This window comes from Erinaceus europaeus, chromosome 10 (assembly GCF_950295315.1).
Source record: "Erinaceus europaeus chromosome 10, mEriEur2.1, whole genome shotgun sequence".
NCBI classification, from domain to species: domain Eukaryota; kingdom Metazoa; phylum Chordata; class Mammalia; order Eulipotyphla; family Erinaceidae; genus Erinaceus; species Erinaceus europaeus.
The window spans coordinates 81883496-81905364 of NC_080171.1; the positions used below are offsets into that span (position 1 = coordinate 81883496).

Sequence of the window (21869 nt, forward strand, 5' to 3'; positions counted from 1 at the left end):
ACCAAACAGGCTGTCCTGAAAGTAGCATTTCTTTTGCCAACTTTTCTATGCCCCCTTTTCTGTTTTCTTTCTTTTTTATAAAAGCTTTTGATATTTATTTATTATTGAATAGAGACAGAGAGAAATTGAGAGGGGGGAGATAGAGATGGAGAGAGAGACAGAAACCTGCAGACCTGCTTCACCACTCATAAAGCTTCTGTCCTGCAGGTGGGAAGTGGGGGCTTGAACCTTGGTCCTTGAGCACTATAGTGTGTGCGCTTAGCCAGGTGCACCATCATTTGGTCCCCCCATGTCCCTTTTTCTATAGGGAGTTTGAACTTTCAAATTATTTTCCCAGCAGAATTTGGTTTGATTTCTTCTTGGCACTTCCTGAAGATCACTTTTTCAGGATTTTTTCTGTTGTGGGGGAACAGTTTGTTTTCCCTTTGGCTTTAGGTCTGGCTTGTTGGTGTAGTACTGAACCCTTAGGGCACCTGTCACCAGCACCTTTTCAGACAGAGTTGGTGCCCAACTACAGTACCATGCAAACTGGGGAAGAGCCTTCTCTAGAACACTTGGATGAGGATGACTTCAGTTTCTTTGGCCTGAATATTCCCAACACCTCAAGCCTGGAAAAGGAAAAAGGATGTTGCAGAGACCAGGACTGGTAGAGGCAATGGGGAGGTTGTAAGGGATTTGGGTAATTGGTACTTAGACTAACTGAAGGTCCCAGAGATTCAGCCTGTCTCCCTCCATACCTATTGTTTGTATTTTAGATGTGGCGCATTTCTTGGTACCTATCCTTTCTTTGACTTCCTCTTAGTTTCTGGGAAAGGCAGTGGTACCCTCTCTTGCTCCTGATAACCTCTCTGCTCCTGAACCCTTGGGTTGCATTGGCAGAAGCTGTGGTGTATAGTAGAAGATTGTGAATGTTTGACTTACTGCATAAGGAAACATTCTGGAAGTGGACGGAGTTCTGGTCTCCTGTTCTGGCGAGGGAAATACTCTTTCCACTGGGCCCAGGGCAAGTCACCTTCTAGCTCTGAACACGGCTCTATTCACTTCCAGATTAAAGAGTTGGGTACGGTGACTTCTAGATTCAGTTTCCAACATTTGATGAAATGGGCTAATGGGATTCTTCATCTTGTTGACAACTGTGAGTTCCAGGATGCATTGAAGTAGGCATTGTCTCATACTGGAGTCCTTGAGCTTGGTTTGCTAAGTTTTATTTCTCTGCTACAACAGGGTAGAGGGCACCTTGGTAGGGCCTGAAAGGGGAACTGCATGGAGCTCTGTAGGTATCTCCATTTCCAAGTTAATCTTTATGCTGGGTACATCACCTGTTCTAGATGTGCTTTGGCCTTGTCTGTTTTCTTCTCCTGACCACTGGGCTGCACAATTTCTAAGGGCAGGCACAGACCATTCCTTACTCAAGGTTTTCTGCAGGTTCTCGACAGAAGTTGATCAAATAGACTGTTTGTGTTGGGAATATCTGGAGGTTGACTTTCAGGCACCATTGTCAGGAGATAGGTGCTGGGTAGGACTGTGGTCCCCATGGCTTTGGCTTTATAATGGTAATAGTGTCAGAAAAAAAGTTTTGTGCTAAACGTTGATGCCTTTGAATTTATGAGATTTGAGCCACATGTGGTTCCTATTGTCTATTTCTAAACACCCTCTCCTGCCCCGCACTGAATCAGGCATGGTCTTTGTAGGAGGTTTCTCATCTTTATGGAATCCCAAAGAGGTAATTGCTCAGATCTTGAGCTAAAAGTATTGTGAATTCTCCTGGCGCCTCTCATCTAAGGCACTTCTCATCTTCCACTTTTATCTGATCTCCACACAGCTCACAGAAGGTAGTATGCCCTATCATTAGTTCCATTTCCCAGTTGTGGACATTGTAGCTCATAGAGGAGGGTATTTGGAGCTTGAACTTGGAATAGATTTTCTGGGCTTCTAAGATCAGTGACCCAGAGGAGAGCACCAGTGGCTAAATTGCTGGATCAGGTTTTGCTAGAACCTGAATTGCTTGGAGCTGCAGCTTCAACACCTTAAAATAGAAGGGGCGAATGGTCACCAGGTCACAGTGATGTGTGGACTGTTGCATAGTTCTGAGACGTGGTTCTGCCTTTCTTTCTGTTATCTGAACCCTACCCATCCTTTGGTTAATGACAAAGCACAAGCCCCTCCCACCATCCAGTTAAGATGCATGCGCCATGTCTAGTTGGGATGATGTGGGGTGTCCTATTGTGTTATGAACAATGGAGTGAGAAACTTAGACTTTAAGCCAAGGGGAGAGAGCCCAGAGACTTTAGAATCAAGGTTATTTGATGAAAGTCACCAAGAGGCCACTTTAGGCTCAATAAAGATAGACATTGGACAATCACAGCTCTCTCAAAAGAGGAGGACTTGTATGGTAGGAGTGTGCTCCCCATTACAGGTGACTAAGAAGATATAGTTGACTGCTAGACAGAGTTGCTATGGATGGAGCAGCCATACAGGCTGTATTTCTTTCTCTTCTTCCTTCCTTCTTTCCTTCCTTCTTTCCTTCCTTCTTTCCTTCCTTCCTTCCTTCCTTCCTTCCTCTCTTTCTTTCTTTCTTTCTTTCTTTCTCTCCCTTCCTTCCCTCCCTCCTTCCTTCCTTTCTTTCTATTTACCTAAGGATTAATGTTTTACAGTCGAAAGTAAATACAGTAGTTTGTGCATACATAACATGTCTCAGTTTTTCACACAACAATACAACCCCCACTAGGTCCTCTGCCATCCTGTTCTAGGACCTGAACTCCCCCACTATCCACTCCAGAGTCTTTTACTTTGGTTCAATATACCAACTCCAGTTCAAGTTCTGCTTACATAAAGGCTTTCTAACTGCTGTGTGGGATCATTGCAGGCTATAAAGCCTGTCCTCCTTGCCTCCCCAGTGTCCACTGGGTAGATGAAATTCAGCAGCATCTTGAGATCCCAGAAACAGTCTATTTGGCTGGAAGATGACATTGGGGAAGAGGAACATGGTTCTCTCTCCCTTCTGTCCATGCTGGAATGCCATTGAATATCTGTGGAAATCACTTGAACTTTATTATTATTATTTTTTGTATCTTCTTTTAAAAAATGGTGAAATACATGGTAGAAAACCTTATCCAGACCCTCATTCTTCACTTACTTTCCAGTCTTGCTTCTTCTGTTATCTTTACTTTCTCCATTCCTTTTGCTTTTCCCTCCCTCCCCTCTTCTTTTTCCCTCTTTATCCTTCTCTTCCTCCCTTCTTTTTCCTTCCTCCTTCTCTCCTCTGTCCTTTATTTCTTACAATTCATGCATCTACACATATTGTTAAGGCAACAATAGTGACAGATGGAAAATTCCTTTTGGCTCCCTTCTCTCTGATTCCCAAACTTCCCCCTAGAGGTGACTTATATTGTTCTTTTCTCTTTTTTTAATTAGTGATTTAATAATGATTAACAAGATTATAGGAAAGAGAGGTACAATCCTACATAATTCTCACCACCAGAGTTCTATATCCCACCCCCTCCATTGGGAAGTTCCCTGTTCTTTATCCCTCTGGGAGTATAGACCAAAATTTGTTATGGGGTGCAGAAGATGTAGGTCTGGTTTCCGTAACTGCATCTCCACTAAACATGGATGTGGGCAGGTTGATCCATCCCACCAGCCTTTTTCTATCTTTCCCTAGAGGGATAGGACTCTGGGGAGATGAGGTTCTAGGACACACTGATGAAGCATCTGGCCAAGGTCAGGAAGGTGTCATGGTAGCATCTGCAACTTGGTGGCTGAAAAGCATTAAGATATAAAGCAGGACCAATTATTTAATAATCTGGAACCTAAAGGTAAGAATAGGACAGATGGAACTAAGGGGTCTTCTTGTGGGAAGAAACTAAGAAGTCTATTTTAGTTATATTCAAAGGGGCACATGACTTTACTAAATTTTACCTGAGTCTGACAGCTAATATGCAGGTGGACTGAAATTATTGTCTGGGAAAATGGCGTCGGAGTTGAGAACGGGACTAGAAAGTTGGGCTAGGGCAGAGAGTAGCTCCCAAATATGAGGGAAGTATATAAATATCATTAACTGTAAATCCCATTGATTTGACCTTGGGCCCGTATCTATTCATATTTAGTACAGGAGCCTGTGTAACCTTTGAGTTCCTCTCAGTCTGAGCTCTCAGTCCATGGTCACAGCTAGGAACATTATAGGCTGCACTCATTTCTGGACCAGTCTTCTTTGAGTGGCATAGTATGTTGACTCAGCCTCTCTGGAGAACAGGGGACTCCCTACCACTGCTATTGTACATTGACAGAAAGGTCTTGTAGAGGCCCACAAGAGAGCTTATGATGTTGTTCCTGATAGAGATGACCAGTGATGGTGGAGAGAGAGATACATTAGAGGTCTAGGACCATCCTATCTATATGGGAATCCATGGATTCCCTGACTAGATCCCCAGATGATGGTGTAGCCTGGTGGTGACCAAAAGGGCCATCATTAAAGTATGCCAGTCTCTTGCCTTTATTCAGCTTTTATAGTCCTTTATCTGATGAAGTTAGACTTAAAGTGATTGAGGTAAGTAAAGTAGGGGTTAGGAGAGGAGGGCATCTAGGCTTAAGTAGAATTTTTTTTTTTAATTTTAAAAAAGGAAACATTGACAAAACCATAGGCTAAGAGGGGTACAACTCCACACAATTCCCACCACCAGATAATATGTATCCCATCCACTGCCCTGATAGCTTTCCTATTCTTTAACTCAACTCTCTGGGAGTATGGACTCAAGGTCATGGTGGGATGTAGAAGGTGGAAAGTCTGGCTTCTGTAATTGCTTCCCCGCTGAACATGGGCGTTGACAGGTTGATCCATACTCCCAGCCTGTCTCTCTCTTTCTCTCTAGTAGGGTGGAGTTCTGGGGAAGCAGAGCTCCAGGACATATTGGTGGGGTTGTCTGTCCAGGGAAGTCTGGTCGGCATCATGCTAGCATCTGGAGCCTGGTGGCTGAAAAGAGAGTTAACATACAAAGCCAAACAAATTGTTGAGCAATCATGAACCTAAAGGCTGGAATAGTGCTGATGAAGAGTTGGGGGGGGGGGTCCTCCATTTTTTAGATAGCTAGTATGCATATTTTAGGTATATTCCAAAGGGCCTGTGGCTATACTAGTTTTAAGAACTTTATGGTGTCTTTTTTAGGTCTTTCTACTTGCTTGCTGCACTTACTGAGTAGACTTAGGTTTACTCACTGCAGAATATTGAGCACTTTTACTTTAAGGTATATATTTTCCCTTAAATTATAAATATATGTGCACATGTACCCTATCCTTTGGGCTCTGGTCTATATCTAGGTTCTGTAGCTTTGTTAGGAAGTGTGCCATTTGAAATGGAACTAGGGAGTTCCATGAGTTAGGAAAGGTCTCACTAGGAGGGTTGGCATCTCAGACTTGGTGTCTCTGATGTGAAACATGGTGCATTGATTGTATTGATTTAGTTGAGATCAGCTGATGCAGTATCAAATGGTATGAATCAAGAGAAGCATGAAGGAAAATGAGCAATGCCTCAGATGTTCCAGGACTGGGGGAAATATGGGTTTTAAAGAGAATAAGGAAGATTTCTTGCTGACTTAGAGTTTAAGAAGGAAATAGATAATTATTGTTATAACCAAGTAATTTGGGAGCTTCATTCACTTTGAATATCCCATGGCTGTGATTTACTGGACCATATAAGACCTTACCATGATTTATGTCATTTAATGCTATTTACAAATAATTCCATCTTGGACGCTGACAAGACCGGTTGCTTCTGGTTTCTCTGGCCTAAGATTATAGGTGATTTAATATTTTAAAAAACTTATTGTTAGAAATGCATTAATAATTTATTTTTTTTTTAAATTTTTAATTTAAGAAAGGAGACATTAACAAAACCATAGGATAGGAGAGGTACAACTCTACACAATTCCCACCCCCAATTTCCATATCCCATCCCCTCCCCAATAGCTTTTCTATTTTATATCACTCTGGGAGTATGGACCCAGGGTCATTGTGGGTTGCAGAAAGTGGAAGGTCTGGCTTCTGTAATTGCTTCCCCGCTGAACACGGATGTTGACTGGTTGGTCCATACTCCCAGTCTGCCTCTCTCTTTCCCTAGTAGGGTTGGTCTCTGGGGAAGCGGAGCTCAGGACACATTGGTGGTGTCTTCAGTCTAGAGAAGCCTGGCCGGCATCCTCATGGCATCTGGAACCTGGTGGCTGAAAAGAGAGTTAACATACAAAGCCAAACAAATTGTAGAGCAATCATGGATGCAAAGGTTGGAATAGTGGAGAGGAAGTGTTGGGGAGGTACTCACTGCAAGCTCTAGTGTACTTCTGCTTTCAAGTATATATTTTGCACTAGTTTATGGATACATGTGAACATATGCTCTCTCTCACAGAACCTGGTCTATATCTAGGTTTTGGGACTTTGTTAGGAAGTGAACCACCTGGGATGGAATTAGAGAATACTATGAAAGGAAAGGTCTCACCCGAGTAATGAAGCTGAAGTCTCCTGAAGTCTCTGGACACAGTCTGAGCTGAAGCATGTTGAGGTGGCACTCGTTGAGTTGATTAGGTGGCGATCGGCAGATGCAATATTATTTGATATGAATTGGGAAAGGCATGTGGGAAAGTGGGCCCTACCCTAACGTTCCAGGACTGGGGGAAATATAGGCTCTATAGTGAAAATGTGAGGTTCCTGCTGTCTTAGGGTTCAAAAAGACAATGGATAGTTGTTATTATCATCACATTATCTGCTAATTGGGTTAACTTTGAAAAGTCCCTTTGTTGGGGTTTGCTGTATAGTACCCAGTATCTTCTGTATAGCTGTGCCACTGGTTGCTTCTGATCTACTTGGTCTAGGCTTTTGAGAGAGTCTGTATATCAAAGAAACAGCCTATATATTATAAAGACGCAATCTGTGTTTTAAAAACTTTGAGACATAAAATCAATTTTTCCCCCAGTCATATTAATTAACTAGTGATTTATATGACTACTCTTTTTTTTCTTTCTTTTTTTTATTGGGGAATTAATGTTTTACAATCAACAGTAAGTAGAATAGTTTGTACATGCATAACATTCCCCATTTCCCATATAACAATACAACCCCTACTAGGTCCTCTGCATCCTTCTTGGACCTGTATTCTCTCCACCCACCCACCCCCACCCCAGAGTCTTTTACTTTGGTGCGATATGCCAGTACGTTTCTGGTACTACTTGTGTTTTTTTTTTTATTTTTTATTTTTTTATCTGATCTTGTTTTTCAACTTCGGCCTGAGAGTGAGATCATCCCATATTCATCCTTCTGTTTCTAACTTAACATGATTTTTTCAAGGTCCATCCAAGATCGGCTGAAAATGGTGAAGTCACCATTTTTTACAGCTGAATAGTATTCCATCGTGTATATATACCACAACTTGCTCAGCCAATCATCTGTTGTTGGACACCTGGGTTGCTTCCAGGTTTTGGCTATTACAAATTGTGCTGCTATGAACATATGTGTACACAGATCTTTTTGGATGAACATGTTGGGTTCCTTAGGATATATCCCCAGGAGAGGAATTGCAGGATCATAGGGTAGGTCCATTTCTAGCCTTCTGAGCATTCTCCAGACTGTTCTTCACAGAGGTTGGACCAATTGACATTCCCACCAGCAGTGCAGGAGGGTTCCTTTGACCCCACACCCTCCCCAGCATTTGTTGCTGTTACCTTTTCTGATGTATAACATTCTCACAGGAGTGAAGTGGTATCTCATTGTTGTCTTTATTTGCATTTCTCTGACAATCAGAGACTTGGAGCATTTTTTCATGTGTTTCTCGGCCTTTTGGATCTCTTCTGTGGTGAAGATTCTGTCCATGTCCTCCCCCCATTTTTGGATGGCCTTATTTGTTGTCTTGTTGTTGAGTTTGGCAAGCTCTTTATATATGTTGGTTATTAAACTCTTGTCTGACGTATGGCATGTAAAGATCTTCTCTCATTCTGTGAGGGGTCTCTTGGTTTGGGTAGTGGTTTCTTTTGCTGTGAAGAAGCTTTTTAATTTGATGTAGTCCCAAAGGTTTATACTTACCTTAGTCTTCTTTGTAATTGGATTCGTTTCATTGAAGATGTCTTTAAAATGTATGTGGAAAAGAGTTCTGCCAATATTTTCCTCTAAGTATCTGCTAGTTTGTGGTCTAACATCCAAGTCCTTGATCCACTTGGAATTTACTTTTGTCTTTGGTGAAATAGAGTGGTTCAGTTTCATTCTTCTGCATGTTTCAACCCATTTTTTCCAGCACCATTTGTTGAAGAGACTCTGCTTTCCCCATTGAATAGTCTGGGCCCCTTTGTCAAAATTAGATGTCCATAGGTGTGGGGCTCACTCCTGGGCTCTCAATTCTATTCCACTGACCAGTGTGTCTATTCATGTTCCAGTACCAAGCAGTTTTGATGACAATGGCCCTATAATCCAATCTGAGATCTGGAAGTGTGATGCCTCCGGTTCTATTCTTTTTTCTCAAGATTGTTTTGGCAATTCTAGGTCTTTTCTCGTTCCAGATAAACATTTGTAGTGTTTGTTCTATTCTCGGAAAAAATGTGCTTGGGATCTTGATGGGGATAGCATTAAATCTGTGGATGGCTCTGGGTCATATATTCATTTTGATGATGTTAATTCTACCAACCTATGAACATGGAATATAGTTCCAATTCTTTGTGTCTTTTTCAGTTTCCTTGAATAGTGACTCATAATTTTCAGTATACAAGTCTTTCACTTCTTTGGTTAAGTTTACTCCGATATTTTATTGTTTTAGTTGGTATAGTAAATGGAATTGATTTCTGGATTTCAATTTCTTCTAGCTTAGTGTTTGCATAAAGGAATGCCACTGACTTTTGAATGTTAATTTTGTAGCCTGACACCTTACTGTATTTCTTGATGATTTCCAAAAGCTTCTTGCTGGATTCCTTAGGTTTTCCCATGCATACTATCATATCATCTGCAAATAGGGAGAGTTTGACTTCTTCTCTTCCAATCTGTATGCCTTTAATTCCTTGCTCCTGCCTGATTGCTATGGCAAAAACTTCTACCACTATGTTGAATAGTAATGGTGATAGTGGGCAGCCCTGTCTAGTACCTGATCTGAGTGGAAATGCTTCCAGTTTTTCACCATTGAGGATGATGTTGGCTGTAGGTTTCCTATCTATACACTCTACTATCTTCAGGAATTTTCCATCTATTCCCATTTTTTTGTAGTGTGATATTAGATTTTGTCAACGGCTTTCTCTGCATCTGTTGATATGACCATGTGGATTTTGATCTTGCTTTTGTTGATGTGGTGGATCACATTGATTGATTTACGTATATTAAACCAACCTTGCATGCCTGGGATAAACCCCACTTGGTCATGATGAACATTCTTTTTAACATACTGCTGTATCCGGTTGGCTAGAATTTTGTTCAGTATTTCACCATCTATATTCATGAGAGATGTTGGTCTGTAGTTTTCTTTTTTGGTTGTGTCCCTGTCTGCTTTTGGTATCAGAGTGATTTTGGCTTCATAGAAGCGGGCAGGGAGTATTTTTGTGTCTTCAATCTTCTGGAAGACTTTTAAAAGTAGAGGTATTAGTTCTTCTTTGAAGGTTTTGTAGAATTCATTTGTAAAACCGTCTGGTCCAGGACTTCTATTTTTGGGGAGATTTTTGATAACTGTTTCAATATCATTGGCTGTGATGGGCCTGTTCATGTTATCCAATTCTTCTTTACTTAGTTTTGGAAGTTGGTAGGTATCTAGGAAATCGTCCATTCCTTCAAGGTTCTCTAGCTTGGTGGTATATAGTTGTTCATAGAAGCCTCACATGATATGTTGAATTTCTGTGGTGTCTGTTGTGATATCTCCTCTTTCATTTAGTATCCTATTTATTTGGGTCTTCTCCCTTTTTTGTTTTGTGAGTCTGGCTAAAGGTTTGTCGATTTTGTTCACTCTTTCAAAGAACCAACATTTACTTTCGTTGATCTTTTGTATGGTTTTCTTATTCTCAATGTTATTTATTTCTGCCCTAACTTTAGTGATTTCTGTCCTTCTGGTTGCTTTAGGGTTCCTTTGTTCTTCTTCTTCTAGGTCTTTAAGATGTGCAATCAGGCTGTTTATTTGTGTTTTTTTCTTGTTTCCTAATGTGTGCTTGTATAGCTATGAACTTCCCTCTCAGTACTGCCTTAGTTGTGTCCCAAATATTTTGATAGCTTGTGTCTTCATTTTCATTGAAGTCTCGAAACATTTTGATTTCTTCCTTGATTTCCTCTTTGACCCAGAGGTTGTTAAGTAGTGTACTGTTGAGCTTCCACATTTTGGGACTATTACTAATCTTTTGTTGATTGTTAAGTGTTAGTTTAATTCCACTGTGGTCTGAGAAGATGCTTGGGATGATTTCAGTGCTCTTGAATTGGCTGATGCTGTCTTTGTGGCCTAACATATGGTCTATCCTTGGGAATGACCCATGTGGATTTGAGTTAAATGTGTATTCCAGTTTCTTGGGATGAATGACTCTGAAAATGTCCAATAGTGCTAGTTTATCAATCTCTTCATTTAGCTCCTGTATGTCTTTATTGATTTTCTGCCTGGATGATCTGTCAAGTTGAGAGAGTGGGGTGTTGAAGTCCCCTACTATGACTGTGTTGCTGTTAATATATTGCTGTAGCTCTTTCAGTAGATGGTTGATGTATTTAGATGGCTTCTCATTGGGTGCATAGATGTTAATAATTGTTAAGTCCTCTTGATTGACCGATCCTCTGAGCATTAAGTAGTGTCCATTCCTATCTTTTTTAATCTTATCTATTTTAAAGTCTATTATGTCAGATATGAGAATAGCTGTTTCTGCCCTTTTTTGTGGGCCATTGGCTTCTATGATAGTTTTCTATCCTTTCCTTTTGTCTGTGTTTGTCTTGTTGAGTTAGGTGGGTTTCCTGTAGACAGCATATTGCTGGGTTGTATTTTCTGATCCATCTTCCTACTCTGTTTCTTTTAATAGGTAAATTCAGGCCATTGACGTTTATTGATATCAAAGATTGAAGATATTTTAACGCCATTCTTGTAGAGTTTTAGAGTGTTTTTATATATGTCCTATTTGTGGTGGTCTGGTTGTTTATAGGAGACCTTTCAGAACTTCTTTCAGGGCATGCTTGGTGATGGTTGCTTCCTTTAACTTTTGCTTGTCTGAGAAGGTTTTGATGCCTCCATCTAGTCTGAATGACAGTTTAGCAGGATATAGTATTCTTGGTTGCAAGTCTTTCTCATTGAGTACTCGATAGGTATCTTGCCATTCTTTTCTGGCCTATAGTGTTTGTGTGGAGAAGTCTGCTGCTAATCTTATGGGTTTTCCTCTGTAGGTGACTCTTTGTCTCTTGCAGCCTTTAGGATCCTTTCTTTATCCTTATTCCTTTCCATTCTAAATATGATGTGTCTTGGTGTCTTTAACTCTGGGTTAATTCTGTTTGGAACCCTCTGGGCTTCTTGAATCTTTATGTCTTTGATGTTGTCTAGACTAGATAAATTTTCAGCTATTATGGCCTGAAGAATGCTTTCTTCCTCTCCCTCTCTTCCTCTGGTAAGCCAGTAATGTGTATATATTTTCTTTTGAAGTCCTCCCATAGGTCTCTGTTGTTATTTTCAGCATCTCTTTATCTCTTTTTGAGATCTCTTACTTCTTTTTTAGTTGTCTCTAATTCATCCTCAGTCTTGCTAATTCTGTCTTCAGCCTCATTGATTCTATTCTCTCTGCCCTCTACTGTTTTCTGGAGTTCATCTATTTTGTTACCCTGTTCTGATACTGTTTTAGCTTGTTCAGCTATTTGTGTTCTTAGCTCAGCGATTTCAGCTTTCAGCTGTCTAATAACCTTGAGATAGTTAGTGTTTTCTTCCGGAGTCTCATTTGTTGTTCCTGTATTTCTGATTACAATTCTTTCAGTCTCTTTACTCACGCCTGTGAATATTTCCTTAGCTAGTGTTTGGATGTTGAACTCGTTATTTTGTACTTTACCCTTTGGGGGGCTTTTAGCTGGACTGTTGTCCTGGTTATTTTCTTGAATATTTCTTCTTGTTGGTTTACCCATTTTATATATTATGTTATGAGTTCCCTGTCTTAGTACTTTTCAAATTATGGATCACTATTTCCTGGATTGACTTGTGTCTAAGTAAGGTGATTAAAGTGTTCACAGTGGTGGAAGTTAACAGTTGTTTCAATAGTATTTTAATCCCTGAGTTGGAGCTCAGTGATTTAAAGCCTCTTTTTTTTTTTCTTCTCTGTAGGCTTTGGTAGCCTGAGGGCTTCTATCTATAAGTAGGCTTCTTAACTTAATCACTGACTCTAACCAAGAGATAAGGCAGGGTGTGGTGAGATAGTCCTGTTGTTATGCAAAGAGACTTTCACAGCCCCACAGCTATGCCACCAATGTATAGGTCTTCTCCTGAGTTTCCTGGTTAGATCTCTGTCCCCTGGTGTCCCTCCCTGCCGCTGCTCCAGATTTTTAGGGCAGTAGCAATGGAGACTCAGAGTTGCATTTGGTGAGTCCCCGGGAAGTCCTCTCCTCCCTTCAGCTGTCCCCTTGTTGGTGGAACAGACTGAACGTGGTGTCTCAACTGATAGACCGCTGGACTGTTACCAGCCACTTAGTCTTCCCGTAGGCTCCTCTCTGTCACCAGCCACATGTGTTTGCACTCACTGGTGATTTGGTGGGTTCCTGTAGTTGTTCCAGTCCTGTCTTGTTTCAGTCCCCGGTGGTCTCCTTTGGTATTCCTGGTTGATCCGGGAGAGGAAAGGAGAGGAGAGAGACACAGCTACGGCTGCTCGTAGCCCCGCTTCCAGAAATCTCATGACTACACTTTAATAGGAGTGTACATAAACACCATTCCCAGCACCAAAAGACTGTGTCCCATCCCACCCTCCACCCACCCCCGCCGGCCCCGGAAGCTGCATGTCTGCCCGCCCCCTCACTGCAGGATTTTTACTTTAGTGCCCTACTTTCAATTTAGTCTGATCCTGCTTTTAGTTTCCCTTTCTGTTATTCTTTCTCAACTTCTGTTTATGAGTGGGATCATCCTATACTTGTCTTTATGTTTCTGACTTAGCTCACTTAACATAATTTCTTCTAGGTCCATCCAAGATTGGTCAAGGAAGGTGGGTTCATTGTTCTTAATAGTTGCATAGTGTATATATACAGCAGCTTTCTCAGCTGCTCAACTCTTGTTGGGCACCTGGGTTGCTTCCAGGTTTTAGCTATTATGAATTGTGCTGCTATGAACATAGGTGTACACATATCTTTTTGGTTGGGTGTTATGGAGTCCTTACGGTGTATCCCCAGGAGAGGAATTACTGGGTCATATGGAAGGTCCATGTCTAGCCTTGTGAGAGTTCTCCAGACTTCTGTCCACAGAGGCTGGACAAATTTACATTCCCACCAGCAGTGCAGAAGGGTTCCTCTGTCCCCATAGCCTCTCCAGCATTTGTTGCTGCTGTCCTTTTTGATGTATGCCATTCTCACAGGAGTGAGGTGGTATCTCAGTGTTGTTTTTATTTACATTTCTCTGACAGTCAGTGACCTGGAGCAGTTTTTCATGTGTTTGTTAGACTTTTGGATCTCCTCTGAGGTGAATGTTTTGTTCATATCCTCTGCCCACATTTGCTTTTTTGGTGCTAAGTTTGCTGAGCTCTTTGAATATTTTGGTTATTAGCCTCTTGTCTGATATATGGCATGTGAAGATCTTCTCCCATTCTGCGAGGGGTCTCCTTGTTTGTGTGATGTCTTCTTTGGCTGTGCAGAAGCTTTTCAATTTGATGTAGACCCATTGGTCTGTTTCTGCTTTAGTCTTCCTAGCAGTTGGGTTTGTTTCATCAAATATGTCCTTGAGGTTTAGGTAGGAAGCCACTGATTTTGGAATGTTAATTTTGTAGCCTGACACCTTACTGTATTGCCTGATGATTTCGAAAAGATTCTTGCTGGATTCTTTAGGTTTTTCTATGTATACTATCATGTCTGATAATAGGAAGAGTCTGACTTCTTCTCTTCCAATCTGTATGCCTTTAATTCCTTGCTCCTGCCTGATTGCAATGGCAAGAACTTCCAACACTATGTTGATTAGTAATGGTGATAGTGGACAGCCCTCTCTAGTACCTGATCTGATGGGAAATGCTTCTAGTTTTTTACCATTGAGTATGATGTTGGTTGTAGGTTTGCTATATGTATACTCCACTATCTTCAGGAGTTTTCCATGTATTCCCATTTTTTGTAGTGTTTCGATCACAATGGGGTTGATTTTGTCAGAGGCTTTCTCTGCATCTATTGATATGACCATGTGGTTTTTGGTCTTGCTTTTATTGATGTGGTGGTTCACATTGATTGATTTATGTATATTAAACCAACCTTGCATGCCTGGGATGAACCCCACTTGGTCATGATGAACAGTCTTTTTAATATACTGCTGTATCTGGTTGGCTAGAATTTTGTTCAATATTTTAACATCTATGTTCATCAGTAATATTGGTCTGTAGTTTTCTTTTTTAGTTGTGTCCCTGTTTGTTTTTGATCAGAGTAATGTGACTTCATAGAAGCTGGAAGGAGTATTTTTGTGTCTTCAATCTTCTGGAAGACTTTTAAAAGTAGAGGTATTAACTCTTCTTGAAGGTTTTGTAGATTAATTTGTAAAACCATCTGGTCTAGGACTTTTATTTTTGGGAAAGTTTTTGATAACTGTTTCAATATCCTTGCCTGTGATGGGCATGTTCATATTATCTAGTTCTTCTTTATTTAATTTTGGAAGTTTGTAAGTATCTAGGAAATTGTCCATTTCTTCCAGGTTCTCTAACTTGGTGGCATATAGTTGTTCATAGAAGCCTCACATGAAATGTTGTATTTCTGCATTGTCTGTTGTGATATCTCCTCTTTCATTTACTATCCGATTTATTTGGGTCTTCTCCCTTTTTTGTTTTGTGAGTCTGGCTAAAGGTTTGTCAATTTCGTTCAGTCTTTTGAAGAGCCAACATTTACTTTCGTTGATCTTTTGTATGGTTTTCTTATTCTCAATGTTATTTATTTCTGCCCTAACTTTAGTGATTTCTGTCCTTCTGGTTTCTTTAGGGTTCCTTTGTTGTTCTTCTTATAGGTCTTTAAGGTGTGCAATCAGGTTGTTTATTTGTGCTTTTTCTTGTTTCCTAATGTGTGCTTGTATCACTATAAACTTCCCTCTCAGTAGTGCCTTAGCTGTGTCCCAAGTATTTTGATAGCTTGTGTCTTCATTTTCATTGAAGTCTTGAAACATTTTGATTTCTTTCTTAATTTCCTCTTTGACCCAGTAGTTGTTATGTAGTGTACTGTTGAGCTACCACATTTTGGGATTATTACTAATCTTTTGTTTATTGCTAAGTGTTAGTAGTTTAATTCCACTGTGGTCTGAGAAGATGCTTGGGATGATTTCAATGCTTTTGAATTTGCTGATGCTGTCTTTGTGGCCTAACATATGGTCTATCCTTAAGAATAACCCATGTGGACTTGAGTAGAATGTGTATTCTAATTTCTTGTGTAAATGATTCTGTAAATGTCCGATAGTTCTAGTTTATCTATCTTCTCATTTAGCACCCTCATTTATTTATTGATTTTCTGCTGGGTGATCTGTCAAATTGAGAAAGTGGGGTGTTGGTGTCCCCAACTATTACTCCGCTGCTGTTAATATATTGCTGTAGCTCTTTAAGTAGATGTTTAATGCATTTAGATGTTAATAATTTTTATGTCCTCTTGATTGACTGATCATCTGAGCATTAAGTAATGTTCATCCCTATCTTTTTAAATTTTATTTATTTTAAAGTCTATCGTGTCAGTTATGAGAACAGCTGTTCCTGCCCTTTTTTGTGGGCCATTGGCTTGTATGATAGTTTTCCATTCTTTCACTTTAAGTCTTGTTTGTCTTGTTGAGTTAGGTGTTTTCCTGTAGACAGCATATTGTTGGGTTGTCATTTCTGATCCATCTTTCAACTTTGTGCCTTTTAATAGGTGAATTCAGGCCATTGACATTGATTGATATCAAAGATTGAAGATATTTTAATGTCATTATTGTAGATTTTTAGAGTGTTCTTATAGATGGCATATTTATGGTGGTCTGACTTTTTACTGGAGACCTTCCAGAACTTCTTTCAGGGCAGGCTTGGTGATAATTGATTCCTTCAACTGTTGCTTGTCTGAGAAGGTTTTTATGCCTCCATCTTCTGAATGACAGTCTAGCAGGATATAGTATTCTTGGTTGCAAGTCTTTCTCATTGAGCACTTGATAGATATCTTGCCTTTCTCTTCTGGTCTGTAGTGTTTGTGTGGAGAAGTCTGCTAGTAATCTTATGGGTTTTCCTCTGTAGGTGACTCTTTGTTTTTCTCTTGCAGCCTTCAGGATCCTTTCTTTATCCTTATTCCTTTTCATTCTCAATATGATGTCTCTTGGTGTCTTTAAGTCTGAGTTAATTCTGTTTGGGACCCTCTGGGCTTCTTGAATCTTTATGTCTTTAATGTTGTCTGGACTAGAGAAGTTCTCAGCTATTAAGTCCTGAAGAATGTTTTCTTCTTCTCCCTCTCTTTCTTCCTCTGGCCAACCAACAATGCATATATTATTTCTTTTGAGTAGGTCTCTGTTGTTGTTTTCAGTATCTCCTAATATCTTTTTGAGATCTCTTACTTCTTTTTTTAGTTGTCTCTAATGTGTCTTTGATCTCACTAATTCTGCCTTCAGCTTAATTTATTCTATTCTCTCTGCCCTCTACTGTTTTCTGTAGTTCATCTATTTTGTTAACCTGTTATGGTACTGTTTTAGCTTGTTCAGCTAGTTGCATTCTTAGCTCAGCTATTTTTCAGCTTTCAGCTTTCTTAATAACCTTCAGATAACTATTGTTTTCTTCCAGAGTCTCATTTGTTGTCTCTGTATTTCTGATGACAATGCTTTCAATCTCTTTACTCACTCCTGTGACTATTTCCTTAATTAGTGTTTGGATGTTGACCTCACTATTTTGTGGTTCAGCCTTTAGGGGGTGTTTAGCTGGACTTCTGTCCTGGTTCATTTTTCCAATATTTCTTCTTGTTGGTTTAACTATTCTATATAGTATGTTATGAGGTCCCTCTCTCAGTACTTTTCAAATTACTGATCACTCTTGCCTAGATTGACTTGTGTCTAAGTTAGATAATTAAAAGGTTCACAGTTATGGAAATTGTCAGTTGTTTCAATATTATTTTAATCCCTGAGTTGGAGCACAGTGGCTTACAAGCCTCTTTTGTTCTTTTTCTTTCCTGTAGGCTATGGGAGCCTAAGGGCCTTTAAACTATAAGTAGGCTTCTTTGCCTAATCACTCCCTCCTGACCAAGAGATAAAGCAGGGTGGGGGAGAGATAGCACATTGGTTATGCAAAGAGACTCTCACACCCCAAGGATCCAAAGCTCTGCTGGGCCCTGTGAGTTTCTACACAAGTCCTGTTTATAGTCTGTAGGTTCTGAGGCAGTTATTCACCATGTTCTCATCAGGAGAACAATGTGGAAAGGCTCCCACCACACAGCCCCACTGCTAGACCACTGAGGTGTAGATCTATCTTCTCCTGAGTTTCCTGGTCAGTTCTTTGTTCCCAGATGTCAGCACACGGCCTCCCCCTTGCTGCTCCAGCCTCTGAGGGCAGTATTAATGGAAACTCAGTTGCAGTTGGTGAGTGTTAGGGGAGTCCTGTCCTCCCTTTAGCAGTCTTTTATGTTGGTAAAGCAGACTGGAGGTGGTGCCTCAACTCCTAGATTTTTTTTCTTTAGGGTTATCAATATTCATTGGAATCATTGCAGCAGATAGCATTGATCTCGAAAGAGCTCTCTGTCCCCATCTTATCTCTGCCTCTAATTTCCCCCATACTTATTTGTCCTATGTCATTGTGCTGATATTACCTACCCAGAACACAACTGGATGTCGTAACTAGGGGGTTTTAGGTTGACATCTACCCTCTCTGGTCTGACCGAGGCCTGGAATTTTTAATATGCCAGCTTAGGCTCAGCATGATGTAGACACATTGACTCTTTCAACCATCCAGCAATAAGACCTCTAATTGATATGGGTTGTGTTTAAAGTACGCAGCTCCCCATCACCAGAGGGTTTTGTTGCACGGCTGCAGGACCTGTTGGAGGCTTTATAGAAGGGACTCCTAATATGGTGGTGAGGAGGCTGAACTAGGTGACTTCTGAAATCTTTCCCACTTCAGAGTGGGAATTGCTTTCCATGAACAAAGAGCATTTCTTTCACAGTTAACCTGTTTTTTTTACATGACAAAGAGATGCAGTGATATTTTTTGTTTGTGAAATTTGGGATTCACATGTATGATTTCAATTCTCTGAGCTGCTTCTTTCATTCATATAGAGAGACAGAAAGAGAGGGGGAGACACCATAGAACAAGAATATCCTCAAGTGCCATATCACTTTTCATGTGTTATTGGAGTTTGAACTTAGGTTCAAACTTACATAGGGTAAGGCATACACCCTAAGTGTATGACCCAAGGTTAAGATGTTTCTATTATTGTTTCCTTAGGTCAACTCAAGCTGTCCATTGATGCTCAGGACCAGGTTCTGCTGCTCCACAGTGAGTATGGCCATATGTCAGACTTTGCAGGGGAAAGGTGCATGATGTGGCCTTCTTTCTGGAAACAGGGATGGTGGTGGTGTTACTATGTGCTAAGGTTTCTTTGATCATCTTTGTGTAATGCCTTTCAGTGTGCATAATCTTGGCCTTGATGTGGATGGTGTCCAGAATATGGGCCTATTTTCCTAGCACGTTAGAGCTGTCCCTGCCCCAGGCACCTGAACATTATCCTTGGTTACTGTGGAGTACAGTACTTCTTCTCTTTCTCAGCTCTCATCCTTCTTTTCTCTTGGTCTTTCCAGCATCCATCCATCCATCCATCCATCCATCCATCCATCCATCCATCCATCCATCCATAGATGGCAGAGTAGTGTCTGGCTAAAGTTAGTCTTTGGAGCTAGACTTCTAGAGTCCTGACTTTCATAATTTACTTTCTGAGTGACCTTAAGTGGTTTGTTTTTATTACCGTTGAATGGTTGTAATAGAAGTATTTATCTTATGGACTATTACAAGGATTAAATGAGTTATTGCTAGTAAAAGCTTGTTACAGCGCCCAACCTGTAATAAAACCTATATTACTTTTTTTTGTTGTCACTGAGGCTTCATCACTCTGAGATGACTTTAAATAAAAGAAATTTAATTATTTATTAGAGAGAGAGAGAGAGAGAGAGAGAGAGAGACTCTAGAATATCAATCTGATTTGTACAATGCCAGGGATTGAACCTGGGACCTCATGCTTATAAGTCCATCACTGTAGTTACTGTGCTACCTTTCAGGCTGACTTTTTCAGATATAAAGAGAGGGGCAGGGAGCTGTGTGGTGGTATATCTAGGTTAAGTGTACAGAGTACTAAACCCAAGGACCTGGGTTTGAGCCCTCACTCCCACCTGTAGGGGGGGAATGCTTCACAAGCTGCAAAGCAGGTTTGCAGGTCTCTCTCTCTCTCTCTCCCAATGGTAACCACTATAGTTCTCACAAAATCATGTGTTGATTATATTTATATATACATTATGTATATTTCAAGTTCATGTGTTTCAGTTCTTTGTGTTGCATTATGAGTGAAATTATTCCATAACTGCTCCTTTTTGTTCCCTCTCAGATGAGTGAAATAGTACCTGACTTCCTCAGGTGTTCTCCAGGATCTCTTTCTTTTCAGTGATGTTGTAAAACAAAGGTTCCATGTCACAAAAGTTCTAGATCCCAGTGGAACTGGGGTTCATAGCCCTCTGGTAATCTTCCCCTAACATTTTTCTCTGAGAGTATGGATCAAAATTCTTTTTGGAGTACAGAAGGAAGGAGGTCTGGCTTCTGTAATTGCTTCTTTGCTGAACATGGATGCTTACCCATCCATCCATACCCCCAGTCTCTATTTTTTTCTATTTTTCTCCATTCCTTTTCTGTCTACTTGTGTGCACTCCCTTGAGCCCACTGGTGTGTATACTTCCACTTTTGTACCCACTGGCTTGTGTCTGGATTAACCTACCTCCCACTGCTAGCTTCAGTGAGATAGAAATGGCATCTAGTATTATAACCTTTATAATGTATGGACAATATAGCTGACAGTTATTTGTAAGTTCCATTTGAAAAATGACTCTCCTGACTTTTCAAGAACTGTGCCTGCCTTCATCATGATTAAGACACAGGAAAGAAGGCTTATTTTGCCTCAATTTCCCCCCTTCAGGAATCACACCTGGATCCACTTGCCTGACCTGAATTTGTTTCTTCGTCTTCTGTGTCCTCATTACAGCCCTGACCTTCCTGGGTCACCCTGTTCTATCTGGGGTTTTTCTTCCCTACTAGAATGAGAATATAGTGAGGGCACAGCCATGTTTGCCTCACCTTTACTGGAAGCCAGGGAATCTCAGGGCTCAACAGCCCTGGCTCCTGCCTTGAGAACCACAAGGATGGTCCTTGAGGTGAAGGATGCACACAGGAACAGTTACCAGTAGACCAGCAGGCGCCTGGAGTCCTCTGCTCTTGGCCCTGGGGGGCCCAAGGTGACGTTCCCAAGAACCAGCAGAGGGGTGTTCTTTGCCTGCCAGGGTCTGCCTCCAGCTGTGCAAACAGTTTTTGCAAAATGCATCTTGGCCTCCACCACTCCATTTGTCCTGCACAGTTTGCTTTGGCTTTGCCCCAGTCCCAGGCCCTTCATCCCTTCCAGGATGTTACTCTCCCTCTTCTGGCTTCCCAGACCTCACTCCTGGAACCACGGGAACTCTGTCCTAGTCAACCCCTAGGGCTCAATTAAAATCAAACATAAAAGAAAACAGAAGAGGCTCAGTCTGTTCAGTGGACTGTCTGATTTCCGTAGACCTCAGGCAAATGACCATGGCTACTTTTATGATTGAAACCAGGCCCCCCCGTCACCCCCCCCCCCCCCGTCCATCTACCCTGTGACTTTATTGATAGATTTTGTTTTTCTTTAGCAATCCCTTTTTGAGCAGTAACTTATTTGTCAGGCACTCTATTAAATCTTGAAATACCTTAACTTGTTTAATCACCACTACTACCATTTGAAATGGATTAAAAAAACTGGCAAATTAGGGCTCAGGTGGTACCTTACCTAGTAGAGCACACAGGTGACCTGGGTTCAAGCTCATTGGTCAATACCTACAGGGATGAAGCTTTACAATGGTGGAGCAGGGCTATAGGTGTTTCTTTATCTCTCTCTTCCTGTCTATATTTCTCTGTTTCTCACCTTGTATCAAAAGGTAAAGAGCATAAGGACTGGCATAAAGATCCCAGTTCAGTCCCCAGCTCCCCACCTGCAGGGGGGTTGCTTCACAAGCAGTGAGGCAGGTCTGCGGGTGTCTTGTCTTTCTCTCCTCCTCTCTGTTTTTCCCTCCGCTCTCAATTTCACTCTGTCCTATCGAGCAACAATAACAGTAGTAACAACAACAATAACAACAGAGGCAATAAAATGGAAAAAAATGGCTTCCAGGAGCAGTGGATTCATAGTGCAGGTAATGAGCCCCAGCGATAATCCTGGAGGCAAAAAAAAAAAAAAAAAAAAAGACAAAGAAAGTGGGAGGGGGAGGAAAAATAAAGAAAAAGAAAAAAAAAACATTGGGAATGTTGAAGCCATGTAGGCGTCAAGCCCTGGTGATAATTCTGGTGGTAAAGAGAGTGATAGAGAGAAATTGAGTCTCAAGGATGAGGGGTACCTTAAGCAGTTTGTTATATCTCACATAGTGGTTGAGTTGGGGTTCAATACTAGGGTCTGTATATGTCTAGAACTCAAATTTTTGTTTACTGTGCTCTACTGTC

At 40.9% G+C, this 21869-nt stretch overlaps 1 protein-coding gene across 3 annotated transcripts in view; it reads left to right on the forward strand.

Moving 5' to 3' along the window:
- The window catches only part of RGS3 (regulator of G protein signaling 3), a 181654-nt gene that overhangs the window by 24130 nt on the left and 135655 nt on the right, over positions 1 to 21869 (forward strand). For 2 of the 3 annotated variants that reach the window (XM_007526747.3, XM_060199989.1), the window contains exon 2: positions 18552 to 18602. In XM_007526747.3, coding sequence (XP_007526809.1) covers positions 18552 to 18602 — 51 coding nt within the window. Of the gene's footprint in view, positions 1 to 18551; positions 18603 to 21869 lie in introns of those variants that run through there. The other variant, XM_060199990.1, reaches the window with a different exon arrangement.